The sequence below is a fragment of the Quercus suber genome, unplaced genomic scaffold, assembly GCF_002906115.3.
Source record: "Quercus suber isolate HL8 unplaced genomic scaffold, Cork oak 2.0 scaffold_583, whole genome shotgun sequence".
Taxonomy (NCBI): Eukaryota; Viridiplantae; Streptophyta; class Magnoliopsida; order Fagales; family Fagaceae; genus Quercus; species Quercus suber.
Window position 1 is genome coordinate 450,306 of NW_027070028.1, and position 12,134 is coordinate 462,439.

Here is a 12,134-nt window from a genome sequence, read left to right on the forward strand (position 1 = left end):
ATACATGCAAGATATGTGCTTGACGTTATATAAAATAGAGATATAAGATCAAATATAAAACTTATTTATAATACAAAACACAGTGAAATAATTAATTTGAGAAGTGCATGAAAAGTATCGATAAAAAAAATAAAAAAATAAAAATCTCTTTTTTATTATTTATGAAGGAAACTTGAATATTATAATAGAAACATGATACATTACAAATCGATATTGTAGCATATTTCAAATATATATACATGTGCTTAAAAAACGTAAGATCACAAGTTCACAACTCCAAAAAGAACTCCTAAAAAATTGTTCATTTTTAGTGAAATGGGAAATTTGATTAAAAGAAATTAAGTACTATAAACCACAAAGTCTAGAGTACATATCACCCAAGTATCATCCAAAAGCTAGTACAAAATACAATGAGTAGGCTTAGAATAAAACACCAAGGATTCATTACAATTGTTTCCCTCCTTCGCCAAATATTCACATACTAATTTTCTTCTTGCAGGACATGTTGAAGGTGAACTTTTTCAAAAACTTGAAAGAAAGACTTGCAATCTGACATAATGAGAATAATATTGATTAGGATGTTTTGAAATGAGTTTTTTTCCTAATTAGTTTTTAATATATTTTTCAAAAATGGATATCTACCATTATACTTAACTTGAAATTATATATCTATTGCTTTTTTTTTTTCTTGGAAGATTATAAATATAGTTAATAATTAACGTATGTCATTATTTTCCACAAATTTCAAATCTTAATACTTTTTAATGAATATTATATGGAGCATTAAGTATGTATAAGTATATTTTAAACATTTGTACACTTTATATTCGCAAGCACACTATTATGTTTAAACTTGACTAAGTAAATGAACCTAAGTAAGTTTTTTCTATCGAGCTGAACCCGAACTTGTTATAAACAAGTCATTTATTTATTGAGAACGCTACAGCTCAAGATGTATTCCTGTTTCAATCTTCTTAATAAAGTTGACGTATTTCTTATAAAAAAAAAATCATTTATTTATGACTCTAGAGCGTTCGCAGCAGTGGAGCTAAAAAAGCTATAATGCTATTTTAGCTCCACCAATATACCAAAAAAGCCTTGCAGTAGTGGAGGCAAACTTAAAATTTTTTGCTAATTTGCTACAGTGCACATTAAAATAATAATTTTTTATTCAACCTCCTATTAAAATAATCTCACCGTGCTCTCTCATCTCTCTTGTCAAGCTCTCATCTCTCTCATCAAGCTCTCATCTCTCTTCAAGCTCTCATCTCTCTTCAAGCTCTCATCTCCCAGTCCATGCCATCGCCGTCGCCGTCTCACGCCATCCCAGCCGACGCCGTCCCAGCCCACGCCTCAGCCCACGCCGTCCCACGCCATCCCAGCCTACGCCTCAGCCCACGCTGTCCCATGCCATCCCGTCCCACGCCGTCGCCGTCCACGCCATTGCCGTCCCACGCCGATCAGCACTTTTTGTTTTTTTTTTTTTTTTTTTCCCTGCTGTGGGTTGTGGTGTGGTGGTGGTGGTGTGTAGGTGGTTGGTTGATTTTTTTTTTCTTTTGTTGTGGGTGGTGGTGGTGGTGGTGGTGGTGGTGGTGGTTGTGGCTGTGATGTGTGGACTTGGTTGATTTTTTTTTTCTTTTGTTGTGGGCTGTGGTGGTGGTGTGGTGGTGGTTGTGTGTGGCTGTGATGTATGAGTGTAGTGAATATATTATTTTATTATAGTGAGATATTATTTTATTGTAGTAGATATATTATTTTATTATGATGTTTATATTATTTTATTGTTTAAAAGCTAAAATAGATCCACTACTGCAGCATGTGTGTAGGTAAAATAGATAAAGTAACTTTTGGTGGAGCTAAAAAGCTAAATTTTTAGCTCCACTGCTGTGAATGCTCTAAGTACTAAGCAGCTATAAAAGAAATGAGAAATGTGGAAAGGAAAACAATATAGTTGGGTCGGGGGTAGGAAGTACAAAACTTTTCTTTCAAACGAGCCCAATGAGGTGCTCAATTTGATGAGGAATTCGTGCAAAGCCCATTAATTAATTTATTATGTACCATCTTGTAGTGGCAAAGCTAGGAATTTATCTTTGAGGGGCCATATATAATTTTTTTTTTTTTTTTGGTGTGGGTATGAAATGTAAAATAGTAATGTATAATACTTCATAACTCAATATGTGCTATAAACAAAAAGTGTACTATTTTCTGAATTACCGTTTTCATTTTTTTTTGAAGAATGAGTCAATAGTCCTAAACTTACCCATGAATCTAGATTTATCAAATTAAAATATTACTCATTAAATAAAATGACTTAGATTTTAAAAAATATACTAAAAAAACCTAATGGTTTAAAAATTGCTAAATAAAAGATAAATAATCATTCAAATGTCAATGCATAAAAAAATATAATAAACAACAACTATAAATACATGTTAATATAGTAGTATATACTATATATAATATATTGATTATTATAATAATAAATAATATATTATAAGGAATATAAAAAATAAAGCTATGAAAAGTAAAGTAAAAAAAAAAAAATCAAAACAATACAAATACAAACTACCTAACTTGGGAAAGAGTTTTATGGGCCAGCTGGTCTCAAGTAGGGGCATAGATAGAGCACTACATAGTGTGTGTGATTAAGGGTGTGTAGAAAGTCACCATCATCAATCGAACCAACCGGTGCCGATCTTCCCACACCACCACTGCAACCGACCAACAAAGCCAATGCTGGCAATCAAAGCACGAAGGGAGTTCCGATGCACAGTGCGGTGTAGTCATCGGAGCAGAAAATCTGAAACCGAGACATGCCAAACCAAACCAATATCTGTATATGGTTTTAAGAGTTTGGATACAATGTTGTTTTACTAGTCTTCATTTAATTTAATTTTTTTAATAAAATGTCGTTGTATGGGATGTTATTAAAAAAAAAAAAAAAAAACTATTCCGTTTTATGCTAGGTTTTCTACCCTAGTATAAATTCATTCTATTCTCTCTCATAACCCTTAACTCTCTCTCTTGCCTCTCGCCTGACGTAGTGACGCCTCGCCTCTGAGCTCTCACCGTCACCACTCGGCTCGGCTGGCCTCTGCAGTAGGCGCTCACTCACCAGTCATGGCGGCAAACCATTGGTAAGCCATTAAGCCAATGTGCATTGTAATCTTTCCAGAATTTCTGATTCATGTTTTGTATGCAAACCTCGTGCCAAAAAGGGCCCTACATTCAATGATGAGAAAGCACTGGCTAATTGCTTGGCCAAACTGCAACATCATCAAATCAAGGACAACGTTCGCTCAATCCGGTACAAATTTATTTGGCATCATCAAGAAAATTTAATATTGAAAATTCAATAACACAAGTTACACAATGGTAGTTACAGTGCCATGCATGATGTATCAACCTTACTGAAAAAATATCCACTCAATCCTGCTCCAGGTTCAGTTAGTATCAATATCATGAACAAACTATCACAGCAATATCTATATCACAGATATCTGAGCATGCCACTGACACATACATGGCCGAACCTGGTGTCTGATTGTCACAACCTTTTTCGTTTAGCTTTTAATACCTCATTTTTTTTTTTTTTTACAAGCATACTCTAGCTACTTTTACTGGTTCTCATATGGACCACCACTGACATCATTTTTTTACCTACTACGAACAATCTGCCACATCAGCTGTTATGAAAATTTGTGTCTATTAACTTTCTCTAAGTAGATGCCAAATGGATGCTGAAGATGTGTGAGGTAGCAAACATAATGAAATTGATTGGATTTCTACTTTAGAAAAAATGAAATTTACTTGCTTCAAGGATATACATGTCAATATGTCATTCATTTCCTTTTAGCAATCCTAAGGAGATTTGTATACCAAGCACTCTTGACATTCCCTGGCCCTTTGTTTGCTTAATCCAACATCCCACCCAATTACTCAAATTGAAAAGATATAACTCTCCAATTTAAACTATATTCACCATAGTCCATGCTCCTCAACTTTCAAAGAAAAGAAACACAAAACAAAACAAGAACACAGCCAAGCTCTCTCATTTCAGTGACTCTAGGCATAGATCCAGGGCAGGCAGTAGTCCATGGCTTCATGTCACTCATCTCCATTGAAAAAAAGTAATCTATCTCCAGATAACCAGCCAGATTCAGACAATCAAGGTAAGACTTACTTTGTGATGGCATGCGCTATTTATCAGTTAGATAGAGTTTTGGCATGCATATTAGCAATGTAGAATTAATAGACAGACAGGAGATGTGACATGAATAATTCTGACCAATGATTACTTGGCCATATAAATCCTACTAGATTTGCCCACATCTCCTTATGTACTCTCCAGGGTGTCTATCATGTGCACCAACATTTCACCAAAATTAGGTAATAAATCAACTTCCCTCTTTCATTTACACCAAACAATGCCCCCGCATGATTGCATTGCAATTCATCTTGCACATCTAAAGAAATCAGGGTTTCCATCACAACTCATTTAGGTTGTATTTGAGTACCCAACAATAGAAGGTGGAAAGCAAAACTATTCTTGTCAAGAAAAGCAAGCATAAAGTGATATCAGAAGTAACAATGAACAAAATATGATTCCCATTAAAAGTAGCTCTAGACCAGGATCCCTGCATATATACTGCCCTCCATCATCTAAGTTTCCCAAGCACATTTCACTACCTCAGTTGTTCAACTTAACATCAACAACTTCATCCAATAGCTTTTACATAAAATCAAACTCTACTGCTATATAGTGGTGTCCTTTGACTAATCCAAATTGAACTATCCACTAGTTCTTCTCTATTTGAACTCATTACAAATTCCTAATCATTGGAATAATTCCTCACATTAGCAAATGTGATATCCCAGTAGACTACATACGAAGAAATGCAATTTTCATGAAAGCTGTTCTTGAATCCATTAAGTCCAGGATTCCATCTCATACTTCTAATTCTGTATCAAAATACAGTCACTTCTCCGTAACCCCCTTTTACTTTATCAACCATTCAGATGAGGAATGCCCTTTCTCAAATTCAAACTAACCATCAAGTGCATTATCTACATTCAGAATGTGAAAAATGCCATTAACCTTCTAACATCCTCCCACAAAATCTCTTAACCTTGTCACCTTTAACAAATTGCGGATAGACACCAAAAATAACAGATATAGCACATTCCCCATATGAAATTCAGTAACAAATTTACTTAAAAATTGAAGGATTTTAATTCCCCACTTGCCACCATAGTACAATGAACTTAAATAACAGTCCCAAACTTGTTGCAGTTTGTAATTCCACAAAATGTACCATTAGTACTAACTAGTAATACACATTCAGCAACCCAAGAAGATGGAAAGTAGAAAAACTGTACTCCATTCTTTATAAATTTATCTAGGACTTCTCGATAGAACAATAAAATACGAAATTAGATGAATCTAAAGTTCCTAAGTAACACAACAGAACATTCAAAGAAAAGGAAAACATATATCATATACTACATTTTAGTAAAAGAAAAAAGGTGATACAGAAAGAGAAAAAAGAAAAGCATACCCTTTTCCCTTCCTTTCTCAATCTCTCTCTCTCTTTTTACTCGCTCTTTCACTCCGACTCTATTCAGTATCCGAAGGAGGATATGAAGGTGGGTATGAAGAAGTATCCGAAGCTGCAAACGAAGCCGAAGACGAAAACGAAGAACCACCACCACCACCACCACCACCAGCAGCTGCTGCTTCAGCTTCTTCTAGCATCAAATTCTGCAACCCGGGTCTCAATTCGTTGTTACAGAAATCATCATACTCTCCTTTATCCCCTCCTTTCTTCTTCACTTCAAGCACCACCAAACTCGGCGTCAATTCGAAAATCTCAGCCGCAATCGTCAATGGCCCCTTAATTCCTTCCCTTGACCCCTCCAAGCTCACCCTGCAATCCTTCTTCCTCACTGTAAAGCTGACCAGCTTCGCTATCTCCTCCAATTTCGATATAATCTTCGATACAGGCGCACCGGATACAAACCTCGACTCATCCCCACCTTCTTCAAACAACCCAGATAAATCAAACCCGCGCGAGAACGATATTATGTCGAAAGCATTCAAGCTCGCCGGCCTCGGCAACGTGCTCACCCTCCTCGACCTCCTAGCAGCCTCAAACCCCGATTCTGATTCTGTCTCGGATAGAGACGAAACCGAATCATTATCATCTTCCTCCTCCTCTTCCTTCTCGTCCTCCACATTACACACCCTATCATCCTCTATATAAAACTTGATGTGCTTGAACCCCTTCTTGAACCACCGATTCTCCATGATTTCCGGTATCGTAAACCGGGTCTCAGGGTTTGTATCAAGAAGCCGAGTTAATAGCCGAATCAACTCAGGCGAAAACCACCTCGGACACCGAAACTCGCCCTTGTAAATCTTCTTATACATAGACATAATGTTCTGGTCATGAAAAGGCAAATACCCGGCCATCAAAACGAAGAGCACAACCCCACAAGACCAAATATCAACCTTACCGGCCTCGTAACCCTTTCGACCCAAAACCTCTGGAGCCACGTAAGCAGGCGTGCCACAAAACGTGTGAAACAGCCCGTCCTGTCGAATCTGATCGGACACGGCACTGAGTCCGAAATCCGAAACTTTCAGATCTCCATTGTCGTCGAGCAAGAGATTCTCGGGTTTAAGGTCGCGGTGATAAACCCCGCGCGAGTGGCAAAAGGCGACGGCCGAGATCAATTGTTGGAAGTACTTGCGAGCTATGTCCTCTTTGAGCCGACCTTTGGCAACCTTGTTGAACAGCTCGCCGCCTCGCACGTACTCCATGACGAAGTAGATTTTGGATTTCGTGGCCATGACTTCGAAGAGTTGCACGATGTTCGGGTGTCGGACGCGGCGGAGGATCGAGATCTCGCGCTTGATGTGAGCGATGAGACCCCCTTTGAGGATTTTCTCCTTGTCGATTACTTTGATGGCCACGCTTTCGTTGGTTTTCACGTTTCGAGCGTGGTAGACTTTCGCGAAGGTGCCGTGGCCTAGGAGTTTTCCGACCTCGAACCGCCCTAACAGAAGGGCTTGCGCTTCTTTCTTGGTTGTGTTTTTGTTATTTGCCATTTTTTTTTTTTTGAAATGAAAATGAGAACTTTTTCTTTTAGAAATGGAATGAAATGCAATTATGGAACGAAAGGGTTTTTGTGGTGGTGATGGTGATGGTGATGATGGTGGACCTAGTTTTTGTCGTGGTTTGTGTTTGTGATGATGCACGCCTCCATTGGGTTGGAAGCTGCCAATAGGTAAATGGGTTTCTTATTTTCTTATTTGGTTTTTTTTTTTGTTGGCGAAAAGAATTGAGAGAAGAAATCATGAAATGAGTCGGTAGGGTTTGGGGGTTGAGAGATTCCTTTTATAAGGGGTATATGCTATTGAATTTTTTTTTTCTCCACTTTCTGTGATAAATATAAATAAGTGAAAGTTTGGTATGTGTGGTCACTGTTCTCCCCCAATATGGCATGAAACTGACTCAGTAATAGTGAGGTTTACTACTACTTAAATTTACAATTCTTAAACTTAAAAGGTGTAATTAGTCACAAAAATTTTCTATCACTAAGCGACCTACTCGGGAGCTAAGAGTTGTATGCTATTGATACTTGCTAATTATTAGTGATTAAGACTCGCACGTGGTCATTGTTCTCCGCCCAATATAGCATAAGACTAGCTGAGTAATAGTGGTATCTGCTATTACTTGAACTCACAGTTTCCAAACTTATAGTTATAATTAGTCACAAAAATTTTCTACCGCTAAGCAACGTATTCGGGGGGGTTGAGGACTGTATGCTATATTGCTATTGCTATTGCTACTTTTTGCTAATTACTAGTAATTGACTGCCACTATGTGCCAAGCTATCTGCTAATTACTAGTAATTGACTGCCACTATGTGCCAAGCTATCTTTTTTTTTTTTTTCTTTTTTAACTTTCTGCAATTTCTAATTCAGTCTATGTTTAGTGTTAAGTCTGTTTCTTCCTCGTCCTTGCCACGTAAGTTCGTTGCAAGTTTACGAAAACATTTCGTGGACCATGACTTCCTGTGCAAATCACCACCTCATTACCATTTTAAAGTTTTTTATTTTTTTAATGACGAATAGATTATTTGAAAAAAATAATATGTATCACTCACTGGTTTTCGATGGTGGAAAAGTTTGACAAATTCCTTAGCTAAAATAAATCGTGGCCTAAGATACGAGAATAGTGGGTTCTAGGAAAGTTACTGACTGAATCATTAATGCTTAATAAATCATTTCAATTGGAATTGGTATACTGTCATAGTGAGATATTGTCAGCTAGATGGAATTCTTTACCATATTTTTTTTAAAAAAATAAAACAAAGCTTTTGAAATAATAATAATTATTATTAATATTTCTTATTTTATGAGGCAGGTTTCATGATAATAGCACTTCATTAGTAATGTATTGAATTTTCCTCTGAAAAACACTATCACTATGCTTTAGTTGTCTCATTTGAAAGGAATAAAATTCACTTCAAAACCATGGGTAATTCTCATCATCAAATCTTTGAACTATTTCTGCATTATGAATACATTTATTATCTTTTTCTGAAATTTTTTTTTTTAAGTGTGTTAAAATATATTTCTACTATGAAAAAATAAGAAAAAAGTGAGGTTTTAAATAATTGTATATAAATTTTTTTTTAAAAAAAAAACTTATAATCCAATACCAAACAAACACAAATGGTTGAAGACAAATTTTCTCAACTGTAAAATTGTTGAAATTCTAACCATTCAAATTAGTGGATTGAATTTTTTTTATATTATCAAATTTTAAATAAATATTATTTATTCAAATTATTGACAGTGCGGTCAAATCTAAATCATTCACTTAGTCATAAATGATTAGGATTTTGAAGGATTTTCCCATTAATTAATGATTAGGAATCGTAGTCAAAATTGGGGCATATCGGTAATATATAAATTTTTAACGGCTCTCTCTCATTAATGAGTCACAAAGAAGAAATGTTTCAAATATAGAGATGTCCCGTCTTCAAAAAAAATATAGAGATGTCCCATGACCATGAGGACCAAGAGAGACACAGCATATTTTTGCTGATAGCTAGAGAGACAGCATATTTTCTTTTTCTTTTTTTGTGAAAAGACACAGCATATTTTCTTACCAAACTGTCACCATTTTTATTGCATGTCTTAGCTAGTACTAGCATGAACATTTTTCAGTCTTATATTTGACACAATTAATGTTGCTGACATGTATTCGTGCATTACACGTAGTATTAACTCATTTGCATAATTGCATTACAAATCATAAGTGCTCCCACTCCCACAGAGTTAACTTTAAAAATACCCCTCACCAAACAAATGATCACCGTTGATCTTGCATAATCAGACATTAGAATAAAAAATCCATCTTCAGTTTGAAGCCACTAAAGATTTACTCGTATTATAGCAAGAAAAAAAAATCATTGAATGCACTCATATATAGTATATATTTGATGGGTCATTTTTTATTTATTGAGGGCGGTGCACGGAGTGGTGGTCGGTGTATTGGATATTATGAATCACAAGAAGCAAAAAAGCTTCATGGTGTCACCCTTGGGAGAAGCAATTCAAAATTCAAATTAATTGTCGGTGCAGCACGCAAAATTGAAGGCTGTAGAGACTTGAAGTAGACGTATAAAATACCTGTAGATGAATTTTCACGAGATAAAAATTAGTATTAGCAGCAACAAAAAAATAAAAAGACTACGTTAAATTAAAACCATAATAACACGCTAACTTTGGTGTATTTTACTATTTTGTTGATTTCATGAATTTAATTATTGTAATACTTTATTACTATTTTGGAAATATTATGTCTATAACATTTTTACAATATTTTCACAACAAATTATATGTGACAGCTTGTTACTTATTGTTATTAGTAGACAAAAAAGTAATTTCAGTAGTGAATTCAAATTAAAAACTTGTAATAACATGCCAATTAAGATTTATTGTGAAAATATTGTAAGAATGTTGTACGCTTAACATTTCTTTCATAATTATAGACAATAGGATGGGATATATATTTGATTAATTTGAACGTTAAAAGGATTAAAGAAGATGAGATAAGGTACATTTAAAAAACTAATTGAAAAGTCATAACAAGGTAATTAAGATTAGGAAGAGAAAAGGGAAGAAGTTAATTAAAAAGTGTATTTAAATTAACAGAGCATTTTCAAAAATAAAAATAAAAATAAAAAATTGATGTGGGGAGAGCATAATATGAGTGTGATGTGTTGTTGAATACAAATTGGGAAATTAGAAATCAAAAGGATTAAAGAGTTGGCCACATGATTACGTGTAAAGGAAACAAAGAAAAGAAGGTGAGTGGAAGGTTGAGAAGGGGAAATTTAAAAGGTTCAAAGATAGAGAGATATTTTATAAGAAAACATTTGGATTAACAAGTTTTATGTTGTTTGCAAATTGCAAGATAAAGAAAGATTAGGCTTGGACGCAATAGTTTCTAACATTTGAAGTTGAGCAACATCAGTCACCCAAAAAGGAAAAATTGAGAAGTAAAAAATGCTCTCATGGAAGATGAAAATCAGAAAATTGAGTATACAAGTTTTACATTAGCTGCAATATAAACATTGCTTGCAAAGATAAAGTAAAATGAGGCCTTAGACAGAATAGGTAATAACATGATTTATCATGTGTGATTACCATTATGTTTGTTTCACTTCAAGTATTTGGTGTGATATGTAAAAAATTTCAAACACAAACCACACCAAAACCAATAGCCAAGCCACCAAAGGCAGTAGTCTAGTAGCCAATGCTAGTAGTCTGGCCATCGAATTGTCGGCTTCAGTCACCATATGAGAGGGAGAGTCACTTTGGATCCATTTGGATACAGCTTATTTTGCTGAAAATTGAAAACATTGTAACAAAATAATTTTTAAATGGGTAAATAGTATCGTGGGACCCATTTTTAAAATTTTTTTTTTCTAAATAAAGTAGTTGTGGGTTTCGTCAATAGTTCATGAACAATGCGTGAACAATAACTTTGTCTCCTGAAATGCATGCAGCTAGAAGAAAAAAAAAAGAAAAAAAAAAAGAGAAAAATGCAAACGCAAAACATAAAAACGCCGGATCCAAACACATACTCTGTGTATATTTTACCAAGCTTTTAAAAGTAAAATATTTTACAACATTTTATAAAAGATTTTGCGGTTAATGAAAAACATATTCAAATTTGACCCAATTTTATAATGAAACAAACACGGTAAAATGCTAAAAATGTTTTCCATAAAACATTTTATAATAGAACAAATGAAGCCTAATGTGAAAAGTGAATACTATCCCATCAATGAGATTAATGTGTATGTAATCCAATAAAATTAGAATGTTAAGAGGAAGGAAATTTCCAAATTTTGCTAGGAGTCATTCTTACAAATTATATTTAGCACATAGATAATCAACAGAGATCAACAATTGATGGTAAAATGTATCTCATACGAACCTAGTTCACTAAGTTATCTTTTATGTTTTAGTTATATTATTACTGGTTGTTAATTTGTGCAATGCACACAAAAAATTCCGCAAAAACCATTTATATATAATGAATATTTAATTAATAAGTAGTAATAAATCAAAAGTAAAACAAGAGAATTTTTAGAAAAGACTATAGTTTAATCAACATTTGATTAGGGAAAATAAACTAAATTAAATATATATATATATATATTTTATGTCAGGTGCCTTAGTCCAATAACTCATTATAATAAATATTAAAATTATTAATTATTTATAAACAAAAATGCAAACTAGAAAATTTTGTAACAAAGAATTAACTTAACTTAATTTTTTGATGAATTAACTTAATTAGAATATTATGTGTCATATATATATATATATATAAACCAAGACACCAATTAGTTTTTGGTGTAGACGAGAATTAAACTCCAAATCTTTTATTTAACCATCATAAACTTTACCAATTAAGTTAACTGAAACTACCTATGTTTACCATTTTTAGTAAATAAAATAAAATAAAACTATGAAAATATTAGTAATGACTTGAAAAATCAGAGCTTTCATAAAGTCATTTCATGTGCAACACTTTTTTTTTTTT

At 34.1% G+C, this 12,134-nt stretch overlaps 1 protein-coding gene across 1 annotated transcript; it reads right to left on the reverse strand.

Annotated features, from left to right (window-relative positions):
* Positions 1 to 5,365: 5,365 nt before the first annotated feature.
* On the reverse strand, positions 5,366 to 7,380 carry LOC136061406 (CBL-interacting serine/threonine-protein kinase 12-like). Its single transcript, XM_065764770.1, has one exon. It carries the CDS (start codon positions 7,109 to 7,111, stop codon positions 5,618 to 5,620), a length of 1,494 nt encoding a protein of 497 aa, XP_065620842.1. The 5' UTR covers positions 7,112 to 7,380; the 3' UTR covers positions 5,366 to 5,617.
* Positions 7,381 to 12,134: the final 4,754 nt, after the last annotated feature.